Source organism: Anolis carolinensis, chromosome 2 (genome assembly GCF_035594765.1).
Source record: "Anolis carolinensis isolate JA03-04 chromosome 2, rAnoCar3.1.pri, whole genome shotgun sequence".
In the NCBI taxonomy this organism is placed as follows: domain Eukaryota; kingdom Metazoa; phylum Chordata; class Lepidosauria; order Squamata; family Dactyloidae; genus Anolis; species Anolis carolinensis.
Genome location: NC_085842.1, coordinates 128,639,228 through 128,650,441, shown reverse-complemented (window position 1 = coordinate 128,650,441; position 11,214 = coordinate 128,639,228). Strand labels below are relative to the sequence as shown.

At 41.2% G+C, this 11,214-nt stretch overlaps 1 protein-coding gene across 3 annotated transcripts; it reads left to right on the top strand.

Moving 5' to 3' along the window:
- Positions 1-40: 40 nt before the first annotated feature.
- On the top strand, positions 41-10,287 carry wdr83 (WD repeat domain 83). 3 transcript variants are annotated; one of them, XM_003225196.4, is made up of 10 exons: positions 41-178; positions 3,793-4,060; positions 4,947-5,067; positions 6,253-6,358; positions 7,140-7,188; positions 7,281-7,407; positions 8,116-8,183; positions 8,703-8,811; positions 9,144-9,258; positions 9,790-10,287. In XM_003225196.4, the coding sequence occupies exons 2-10, from the start codon at positions 3,958-3,960 to the stop codon at positions 9,940-9,942; spliced, it is 951 nt and encodes a 316-aa protein (XP_003225244.1). In that variant the 5' UTR covers positions 41-178; positions 3,793-3,957; the 3' UTR covers positions 9,943-10,287. The 3 variants fall into 3 exon arrangements, with proteins under 3 accessions (XP_003225244.1, XP_008115686.1, XP_008115687.1); XM_008117479.3 differs by having other exon boundaries at positions 84-221; XM_008117480.3 differs by lacking the exons at positions 41-178; positions 3,793-4,060 and adding an exon at positions 4,076-4,519.
- The last annotated feature ends 927 nt before the right edge of the window (positions 10,288-11,214 follow it).

Below are 11,214 nucleotides of genomic sequence, written 5' to 3'. Positions count from 1 at the left end.
GTTCCGAGTGGGTACGGGAGGCTCGGAGACTTCTCTCCCCCGGAGAGGCATCACAGGACGGAGACGTGCCCCGATTGACCGCTCGCCCTTCAGGGAAACCAAATCGGGAGAGATCGGAACCCAGGTGGACGTCGCTGTGCTGCGGGGAATATACCGAGAAGGGACGCGTGTGTTCCTGGTATATGTCTTTCCCTTCACTAGGAAACTATTTGCAGAAAGGGGTGAGATATAACGGAGCCAAGTCCTGGGGAAATGCAAGGAGCTTTATCGACTCGCTGCCTCCCCTCCATTTCAAAGCTAAAGTGGAGTGGAGTGGAGTGGAGGAGGCTTAATAGGAAGAGTAACGTAGACACGCTTGAATGTTTAACAGTGGCATTTTAAATCAGTCAGGAAAAGCCATTTTTTTTGGGGGGGGGGGGGGACAACCCTGAAGTTTGAGGAGCCTAGAAGTGCTACAGAAGGTGACCCTGTAATGGACGCAAGGAATTAAAATGAAGAAAGAAAGTAGAAAAGGCTTTTTTAAAGGCCTGGTGGAGGATATATTGGATTGCGATGAGTTTTCTGGGCTGTATGGCCATGTTCCAGAAGCATTCTCTCCTGAAGTTTCACCCACATACATGGCAGGCATCCTCAGAGGTTGTGAGGCCTGTTGGAAACTAGGCAAAGTGTGATTTATGTATCTGTGGAAGGTCCAGAGTGGGAGAAAGAACTCTTGTCTGTTGAAGGTAAATGGCTGCTTCCTATCTGGGGGATCCTTTGTTGCGAAGTGATTATCTGGCCCTGACTGTTTCTTGTCTGGAATTCCTATAGTGTTGCTCTTTATTTACTGTCCTGATTTTAGAGTTTTTAAAATACTGACAGCCAGATTATGTTCATTTTCATGGTTTCCTCTTTTCTGTTGAAAGTGTCCACATGCTTGTGGATTTCAATGGCTTTTCTGTGTAGTCTGACATGTTGGTTGTCAGAGTGGTCCAGCATTTGTGTGTTCTCAAATAATATGCTGTGTCCAGGTTGGTTCATCAGGTGCTCTGCTATAGCTGACTTCTCTGGCTGAGTTGATCTGCAGTGCCTTTCATGTTCCTTGATTCGTGTAGCGCTATTATGCGTTTGGTGGTACATCTGTAGACTTGTCCCCAGCTGCATGGTATACGATAGACTCCTGCAGAGGTGAGAGGATCCCTCTTGTCCTTTGATGAACGTAGAATTTGTTGGATTTTCTTAGTGGGTCTGTAGATAGTTTGTAGGTTGTGTTTCTTCATCAGCTTCCCTATGCGGTCAATGGTTCCCTTGATGTCTGGTAAGAATACTTTTCCTCTCGTGGCTTGTTCTTGGCCTTGCAGCTCTTCTGATGTCTGTGGTGGAGTATCCATTGACATGTTTAGGTGGTTCAGTTCATCGTGGAGGAGGTGGGGTTCGCATATTTTTTTCCCACAGTCTGCCAGAGCATTAATTGTGCTTAATTTTTTGACTTGGGTGATGGTTGGAGTTTTTATGTAGGTATCTATTCGTGTATGTAGGTTATGTTCCCTACACATTCTAACATTTCACAGAAACTGGGATGCGCCTGGCTGAGCAGCATCAAAGTGTGGTGAAGGTGGCAAAGTCATTAATGAGAGAAAGAGACAAGCCAGGAGATACTGCAGCAGTTTGTTTTTGCCTGTTCCTGCTGGAAAATGTTGGGAATCACCCTGGACTACTCAAGTCTAAATGTAGTCAGATAGATGATAGAGTTAGATTGAGGGAATCCTTTCCCGTTTCCAAAGCATGCCGGGCTGTGGCGCAGCTGTTGAGCAGCTGCCTTAAATCACTCTGACCATGAGGTCATGAGTTCGAGGCCAGCCCGTGGCGGGGTGAGCACCCGTCAATTAAAAATAAAAAATAGCCCCTGCTCGTTGCTGACCTAGCAACCCGAAAGATAGTTGCATCTATCAAGTAGGAGATAAGGTACCACTTATAAAAAGTGGGGAGGCAAGATTAACTAATTTACGACCTGTTATGAGGAAGTGCCGTCAGTGTGGATGATGAAGCAGCTGCTCCCCCCTGTGGCCAGAATCGAACATCCCCTCAGAAGAACGTTAACTTGCCTCTGCGTGTGTCTCTCTGTCTCTGTTTGATGTGTTTATGGGCATTGAATGTTTGCCCTATGTGTGTTATAATGTGATCCGCCCTGAGTCCCCTTCGGGGTGAGAAGGGCGGAATATAAATACTGGAAATAAATAATAAATAAATAAATAGATAGGATTCACCATTGTTTCCTGCTTCCCGTCCTATTTAGGTCAGCCCACCCTTTGATGTTTCTAGAAAATGTGATCTCTCCTAGGGCTTTCATGTAACTTCCCCAATTTGGCCTTTGGAATGTTTATGGCCCTAGAGAAGAAGCTACCCACGAGGCTTGGTTGCCATTCCTGCTTCCTGCTTTGTTCCAGAGAGGACACACCTCTGCCCTCTATTAGCTACCTATACCTTTGTTATTTTAATCCGTCTATGTGTATTAGAACAGGATAGATTAGATAGTTAGCTCCAAACCTTTTCTATCCATGAATGGATTTCTTTTTACCTCAATAAATGCTTTTAAACTTTAAAGCTAACTTTGCATCCCTTTGCCTTCCTGATGACACAGAGGCCTTCCAAAACTCGCACTGTGTAAGTCTCACTGCTGCAATTTTTACTCTTCTATTCTAATTGGAATTTACCTCATAAAGAGGGTGATTAGAGCTTAATGGCTTGTCCATTCCCAACTGAAAGGACAAGATTCTGCCTCTCTTTCTTATAAGAAACAGACCTAATGCTGGGTTTTTTTTAATTATGAATAGAGTAGGTATCAATAGAAAAGATAAGGCAATCTATAGAGAAGGAACTTACATTAAAGTACTTTTAGTCTGCCTGTAGAGTCGCTGACAACTTAAGTATAGATACAGGAGCAGCAGATGTTACACAGACAATCTACAGAAAAGGGAATAATTGAGCATAATTGATGCTAAATGCAGGTGAAGCAAAGGAAAAATTCGATTTGGATAAAAGCAGGCTGTTAATGCTGGAAGAGTTGAAGATTCAAGGACTGATGAGATTGGTCACTCAAAGTTAAGGGACCAATGGACTCAGCCCCATAAAGTTGAAATAATTAAAAGCATACTAAGGGGTAAGAGAGACAGATGTACAGTTGTGCCAAAGGACACTTGAAGGAAGGAACTCCATATACGGCAGTAGGCTGGCCCTTTGTTAGGGGAAATGTGATTGGTCAAATGTGCTTTTGACAGTGCTTCTGATGTGATCCAAGGGGGAGACATCATGGAGAAAGGGGGGTTTAAATATGAACTTCACTGTATTGTGTGTGTGCACCTTTGTCTATTTTTGTTTTTTATAAAATTTGCTGCTTCATCAAAACTTTGTGTTCAGAGTATTTATAATAAAAAGGCTCCAAAGGGGCATATTCTAACGCTTCTCCCTCCTCTGAGTGAATTGTGTGCAAATTACATAGTTATGCAGTTTGAACTTTGTCATGACAAAGGAGAAAAGTAGAAGGAGGAGAAAGAAAAATTTATTTAAAAAAATAACTGAAAATGGGATAACAGGATTAATCAGGGCTGCCTCTGCCAAATCAGAACAGTTGCAGTGTGTGGTGGGCTGTAAGAATGGCACCAACTTAGGCAATTGATGCTTACCTTTACATGATGATCAGACTTTGTAATCAGAATGGATTCTCCATCTGTTTCACCATTATGAGGAAGCTAGTTGTTTGAATAGTATGGCGCTTGGAAAGTGATTTCTTTGCATTTGTTATTCTGCAACAAGGTGGTGTCACCCTGAAGATAATAAATAACCAGAAACAGAAGCAATCGCATTGCATCAATCAATTTTGGATATTCCTGGTGTCTGAGATCATGCTGTGAGTGTAGCTGCATCATCAACAATAGAGGAGAATACTTTCTTGCTTACCAGAAGTTACTTGTATTTGCCATGGCCTTTCCAGAGCCCAAGCCCAAAAAGCCTGAACTTCCAAAGAAACTGTTTGCTACACTGGAATGTAAACAGGGAGCTGTCAGAGCAGTGAGATTCAATGGTGAGTGTGTCCTTTGTCCTATAAGGTGGCATAATGAGGGAGTCATCCTTAAAATGGAATAAGAAAGATACTTTACATTTCAATCAAGAGCTAAAAGCAGGATACAAATATCCAGCTTTTATTTAGCAGGATAGACAGACAGCGTGCAATGTTAGAAAGAAGAAAAGCTTAACATTTTCAGTACTGAAGAGTGTAAAATGAAATGAAAAATACTCTGTGCAGATAGCTGGTAATGGACCATATGATCAACTCAAGTAAAATTTTATATAATATGCATACTGACATCACTTTTACATAAATGTGGTTTATATGTGCAATTGTCTCTTATTAGATGGAGAGCAGCAGACTATCCTTTGCATGCACAGCAAAATCTCTCCATTTCTGTTGCTCCTTACAAATGAAAAAAGGGAGAGGCAATTTGGACAGCAAAGATGCAGCTATTCTGAGCTTTCCGAGGAAGTAAGAAGATATTGTGTTCTGTATATGAGCTCACCATCATTTCTTCCCTACACCAATCTGAAATCAATTGCTCTCTGATCATCTAAATTGCCTCCGCACTCCTCCCCATTGGCAAACACCGGCCCTTTCTGTGTAGGCAAAGCATTATGCTCTGTGTGCTCCTGTAGGATCTCAATGCCAATCTTTAGCTGATAGGGATGGAGAAATGAAGAGGCAATTCCCTAGTATGAAAATAAAGTCTAGTATGTAATTGTAAGTCTTGTATCATTTGTTAAATCAAGAAAATAAACACAATAAGATGAGGAATTGAGCCTGCTAGGGAAGAAATTTTGTGATTGTAGGGCAAATTATGATGAAATATAACAGACTATTGTGTCTAGTGGACTGAACAAAGATTAGTCAGTTATGTTTCCTTTGTTTAATGTAGTGGATGGAAATTATTGCCTCACCTGCGGTAGTGACAAATCGCTTAAGCTGTGGAACCCCCACAAAGGGACGCTTCTTAAAACATACAGTGGCCATGGCTATGAAGTCCTGGATGCAGCAGGGTAAGGGGGATCTATTTTAAAAAGAGGGGACGGTTTGTGATGCACCTTCATAGAATTTGAGATGGTCATAAGATTAGATGATGGTGTATGCACCAGAATTGTTTTATTTTGGGGACATTGCTATAAGCAGAGTAATAAATGGAAGTTAGGTTAATTAAATTGCTTTCTTAAAAAGTTGTTTTATTGCAATACTGTGCTATGTATTCAAAGTACTGGTTTTGACCTATAAAGCCCTAAACGGTTCTGGTCCAATCTACTTTTCCGAACTTATCTCCTCCTATGAGCCAGGAAGATCCTTAAGGTCATCTGGTGAGGCCCTGCTCTCGGTCCCACCTGCCTCACAAGCGCAGCTGGTGGGTACGAGGGACAGGGCCTTCTCGGTGGTGGCTCCCTGGCTGTGGAACACCCTCCCCAGAGAAATACGGCAAGCCCCAACCCTTTTGAGTTTTAGAAAAGCCCTGAAAACATGGCTATGTGCCCAGGCTTTCGAAGATTAAATGATAAAGACGACCCGGACTGATTTACGGCTACAGCACGAGGTTTTTGGATGAATGGATTTTAATCATATGTTATATATTTTTATATTGTTTTAATTGGATTTTCATTGCTGTTTTAATTATGTGTAGGCATCGAATTGTTGCCAATTTTGTACGCCGCCCTGAGTCCCTTCGGGTGAGAAGGGCGGGATATAAATGTTGGAAATAAATAAATAAATAAATATGTAGAACACAGTTTCACCATAAAAGCAAAATATTGACTACTCTTGTTTCATAATGCAAACAACCCAACAAATGAAAGCTGTAACAATTACGGCAAATTAATTTCTCCATGAAAGTATTGGTAGTACATGAAACTGAAATATAAATTCTTGTTTTGAAAGAGTCTCAAAGCAGTAAAGAGCAAAGTAACCAACAAATCCTGCTCAATCCTCACTCCAATTTTTGTAGCCCATATTATTAGTCCTATTTTCATCCCAATGAGTACAAACTTGCTTCTGAAAAAAAAAACCAAAGGATAGATTCTCCATACTAATATATTGCTTTTACACAGAGAAGTCTGGGAATTGCATATGCAGTTTTGATAATGAACTTTAGGGAATTAAAATAAAAAGTTTTGTTGCCTGGAAATGTTATTCATGTTGTTTTGCCCATATATAATTTTTATCAGTTTCTTTTTCTTGCACAGGTCGTTTGATAACAGCCAGCTTTGCTCATGTGGAGCAGATAAAACAGTGGTGCTATGGGATGTTTCTACAGGGCAGGTGATCCGCAAGTTCCGTGGCCATGCAGGGGTAAGGTCTGTGTTGACCCTTATGGGTTGCTGTTTTCTCCTTTAGGGGTGCAATGAAATCCTCAGAGCTTCATGATAATTACCATAGCAGAATGAGAGGCATGGATCAAGAAAATGAAGTTTTTGGAGCTTAGCTCTTGCTCTCTCTATCTTAAGAAACCAGTTGTGTCGTTGGACAAGAGAATAAACTCTGGGAGAGTGTCAAAAAAAGGCATTAACAAATATTTGCCCATGGTAGTCTATTGCACCCAAAAACAATTTAATTGTACTTTGAGCTTTCATAGCTATAGCCCATTTCATCCAATGGAGTGCTTTGGTTAGTTTTGGATGGAATTGTAGACACTGACATCAGAGAGAAATACATTAAATTCCAAACAATTCCCCATCTGATGAAGTAGGCCATTACCTGAGAAATCTCATGCTACAATTAATTTATTGACATACATGTGCACGTACAGATGTACGTACATGTATTCATACATAAATACATTGCACATAATACACATGCTGATGAAGTGAATTATATATAGCCAATAAAGGCTCAAACTAAAGAAAGTATGTTAGTCTCTAAGGTGTAAATGTGACTATTTGACTTACAAGGGATTTAGAGATAGAAGGGAGATTCCAGGGGTTCATATGATTACTGTGGAGATGCTTGATGTGAAATGAAGAAAGGGCGTGTCAGCTTCCACCCATGAATCAAGTCCTAAGGATGGTAAAGTAGATTGTAGACTGGGAGAAAGTGGCAACAAACTAAACTCTTTATTTCTTCCTCTGAGCAGAAGGTAAATTGTGTCCAGTTCAATGAGGAGGCCACTGTGATCCTTTCTGGTAAGAACCTCTTTCCATATCACCTGCTTCCCTGTTGCCCCCAAAGATTTTGGTTTGAGCCATGTCTACCATACTCCCTCATTCTCATGAAGGTTCCATAGACTCCAGTGTCCGCTGCTGGGACTGTCGCTCACGCAGATCAGATCCCATCCAGATACTAGATGAGGCCAAGGATGGTGTCTCCAGTCTGAAGGTGTCCGACCATGAAATCCTTACAGGGTGAGGAAAAAATGGATTGAAGTTGGTGTTAAAGATAAAATTTGAATCCCACTGGCAGATTATAAAGCAGATTATAAGCAAAGTTGATGATGATAATAAAGGTAAATTCCTTGGTCTGCTTGGTCCAGATCATCATGGGACCTATAAGGATTCCCAGTCCATTCCTGTTTATTTGATTCATCTCTCAATTTTCAATAAATAACAGAAAACAGCTCAAATAACTCCTGTGGCTGTAATAAAAGTAAAAAACTATTTTCCCACTCAGAAATTATGATAGTGCTTGCTAAATATTCCTGTCTGTGCAGCCTGTTTTTCTGTCTCTCGTGATGTTTTTGTTCTGTTCAGTCAATTCCTTTTATTTTGACAATACAGTTCCTTTTAATTTTTTTCTCTTTCTGTTTGTTTTGTTTTTGGGAGAGTAGCCTGGGTTTTATATTTAGATAACAAGATTTCCTCGCGCATATATGAGGGATCCTACTGCCATTTCATTTTAGAGAGCAGAGATGGCCCCATTTATGTCATTTCTGTAGGCCGATATTGGTGACCCATGCAAACGTATACATGGTATCCACTTTCCGATAGCGAAGGGGACTGTATGGTTCTTTCCTTGTATCAAGTGATTTGAAGACCTTGTGCTGCAGATATGTTAGTACTTCCTTTCCAACAAATGTCGCATTCCTAACTTCCCCTGCCTTTCCCCCCCCTCAGTTCTGTGGATGGGCGTGTCCGGCGCTATGACCTCCGTATTGGGGAGCTTTACTCAGATTACACTGGAAGTAAGTGCAGGAGATTTGGTGCAACCATCACAGTTTTTAGAATTATGTCTTCAGTTGTTTGGTACATTTCTTTTGCTCTGTTGCTTTTGAGAAGCGATGTGTTTTTTCATCAATGATTGTTCCTCAGGTTCAAGTCTATTACATCCTACAAAGGAATCTCTTGTAACTTTTTTGCCAGCCTCTATACTCAGACTATATAATCCACTAAACTACAGTGTAGTTTTCTTGATTCCTATAAACTACCATCCCTTGTTTTTCTCCCTTTAGAAGTTTTAGTTCTGAGGAAAATGTCAGCATTCTAGAAGCAGCAGGTTCTGAAAGGCTTTGCACAGCCATTTACATTTCTGCACCATTTAGGTGTCACTGAACTACAACTCTCAGCATTCCTCAGCATTGGTCATGTTGGTCAGGACAGCCGGGAATTGTGCTCCCATGATATCTGGAAGGCCACATGGTTCTCCATCCTCACTTTGCCCTTCATACAGATACCCAGACAGCCCAACTGTGTTTTTCTTGCAGGCCCAATCACCTGCGTGTGTTTCAGCAAAGATGGCCAGTGTATGCTGGTGGCTAGTTTGGATTCTACTCTGCGATTGCTAGACAAGGAAACAGGCGAGCTACTAGGAGAGTAAGCAGTATAATTATTCTTTCCTATCCTTTAAAGCCTAACAGTAGCACTTAGAAAGGGGTAGCTGTTTTTTTACTGCTAAGAATTCTATTCAGCTATTTGTGAATGAATGCCTTCATGTAAGAGAGCATAAAGCAAACAAGAGACTCATGCAATATCAATCTTTATATTTATACATTCAGTAAATGCGCTGTAAGGGCCAGTCACTGTTTCTTTAACTAGGATCATTTTATTTCCTTTTTCTAACCTAGTAACAACTGTGGTGGATGAATGAGGAAAGCCTGGCTGAGATGAGCAGGTCTTCTCTGAATTCTCCTCTGATTTCTCTGCAGATATACTGGCCACAAAAATGTAACATACAAGATGGACTGCTGCATGAGTGAGAGAGACACACATGTTGGGAGTTGTTCTGAGGATGGGAAGGTGTATTTCTGGGACCTGGTTGAGGTGAGCAGAATTCCCTGGAGAGTTTCCTGTGAACAGCACTGTGGCACTGCTGCCTTCCTATGTCACTGAGCCCCTGCTGATTAGAGAGGCATCATTATCTCAAGGGTAATGGGAAGTAGTTGCCCTGATGAGTGCCCCTCCTGATTTGAACCTATTTTCTTCTTTGTTTGGTTCTGCCTTTCTTCCATGAAAAGACATCAAGGCAGCTGATAGTAAACTAAAACAAATACACAAAAGCACCAAAATAAAACATAGTTTAGTAACGCACCAATATAAGATGGGGTAACAAAGACACTATCCCATTAAAGACCTCTGCAGATTAAGCTACTATCTCCAGGTTCCTCGCTGAAAGTTTAATCGAATGGAAGATCTTTGACTGCAGGCAAAAGACAAGAGAGTCTGGGAATTAGTCATGTAGTCCCCTTCTTGTACTCAAGAAAGTGGCAGTTGTAGTGCTGCTAAGGTACATGCTATCTCTGGATAGGTCTTGTGTTCTTCTAATCTTTACAAGTTTGACTTGTTTCTTCATAGGGATCCCTGACCCTTGCTTTACCGGTGAGCAAAAGTGCAGTTCAGTCTCTATCCTTCCATCCCACTGAGACTTGCCTGCTGACTGCTGCTGAGGGTCTGGTCCAGCTTTGGAGGGAAGACTCTTACGTTGCTGAGGAAGGAGTACCTGCCTGAATTTCGTTGTTCTTTCCTAAGCAGATGGCCTGAGCTACAGAGAGAGAGGACTCTCTCTGGCATTTCTCTCTTCCGAAACACACAGAAGGTGTGTGCTACCTTCAGGGAGGAGTGTGGCACTGGACCAGAAATAACCAGTTTTGACTCTGTGACTTGATCAGGACCAACCTGATTCTGATGTTAAGAAGACCCAACAGTGTTGCCATCTGGACCATCTCTAAGGTGGCAGAACACACAGTGTTCCTAATGCATTTTTAATTCAGTGTATTGGTTTACAAACAGTTTTTGTAAAAAATTATGATGGATTTTCAAACTATTACATGGCTTGGAAGTCTGAATAACCAATTCTGCTGCTAGCAAGTCCTATTTGTACAAGAGAATATAAGCACAACACTCACTCATATACTACTAATATATTCTTCAACCTTCCACTCCCTTTCACACAGACCATCCATACCTCTTACTTATCCCAACTCTGATAAAAGAAGCACTGTTTGCCACACATATGAGCCCTTGTATTGTTGCAAGGTGTGTGAGTTCAGTCAGTTCAGCCTATTTTGAAAGAATTAGCATTCGTTTAAGTTTTCTTTCAAGATACTGCTACTATCAGATTCCTTGTGCTATAAGGAAAAGCCAAAAAAATTATTTGGACAAGAAATAGTTGATTAAAAGGTTTGGGGACAAGAGAAGTGGTGTTCTATACAAACTTTCCCTTGTGCATGTTTGGGACTATCCAATCAGAGTGCTCTATCGGGCCACAATTTTCAACATACCTCCTTTCACCTTTGCAGTGTTTACTTAACTGTGTGCAACCTAAATTGCTAGCCTGTGTATCCAAGTCCACTGCCCGGCACTCCCTTTTTCCTCTCCATCATGTTAAGTCCAAAAGAGCTTTGCTGGGTTGGATGGACCATAGATCCGTGCAGTCCTTGTGCTCACACAGTGGCCAGTCAGTTGCCCAAGGAAAGGCCACGAACAACAAGGAATGCCTCAGCACTGTGCTGGTGCTAATTTCACAATCCCTGCTATTGAGAGACATACGTTAATTGACACTGGAGCATGTATATTTACCCTATTAGTAACCATTCATACTTCTATTATTATTATTTAAACAACACACTGTATAAAGTAGTTGCACTTCTCTTTCAGTTGCTTAGCATTCTGATTGGTTGGATGATTGAACCCATTTTGCTTTAATATTGGTCAATGTTTCATGTTGCCTTTTTGTTTCTCAACACCGAGATGATAGTTTTGAGTAACTCAGCCATAGGT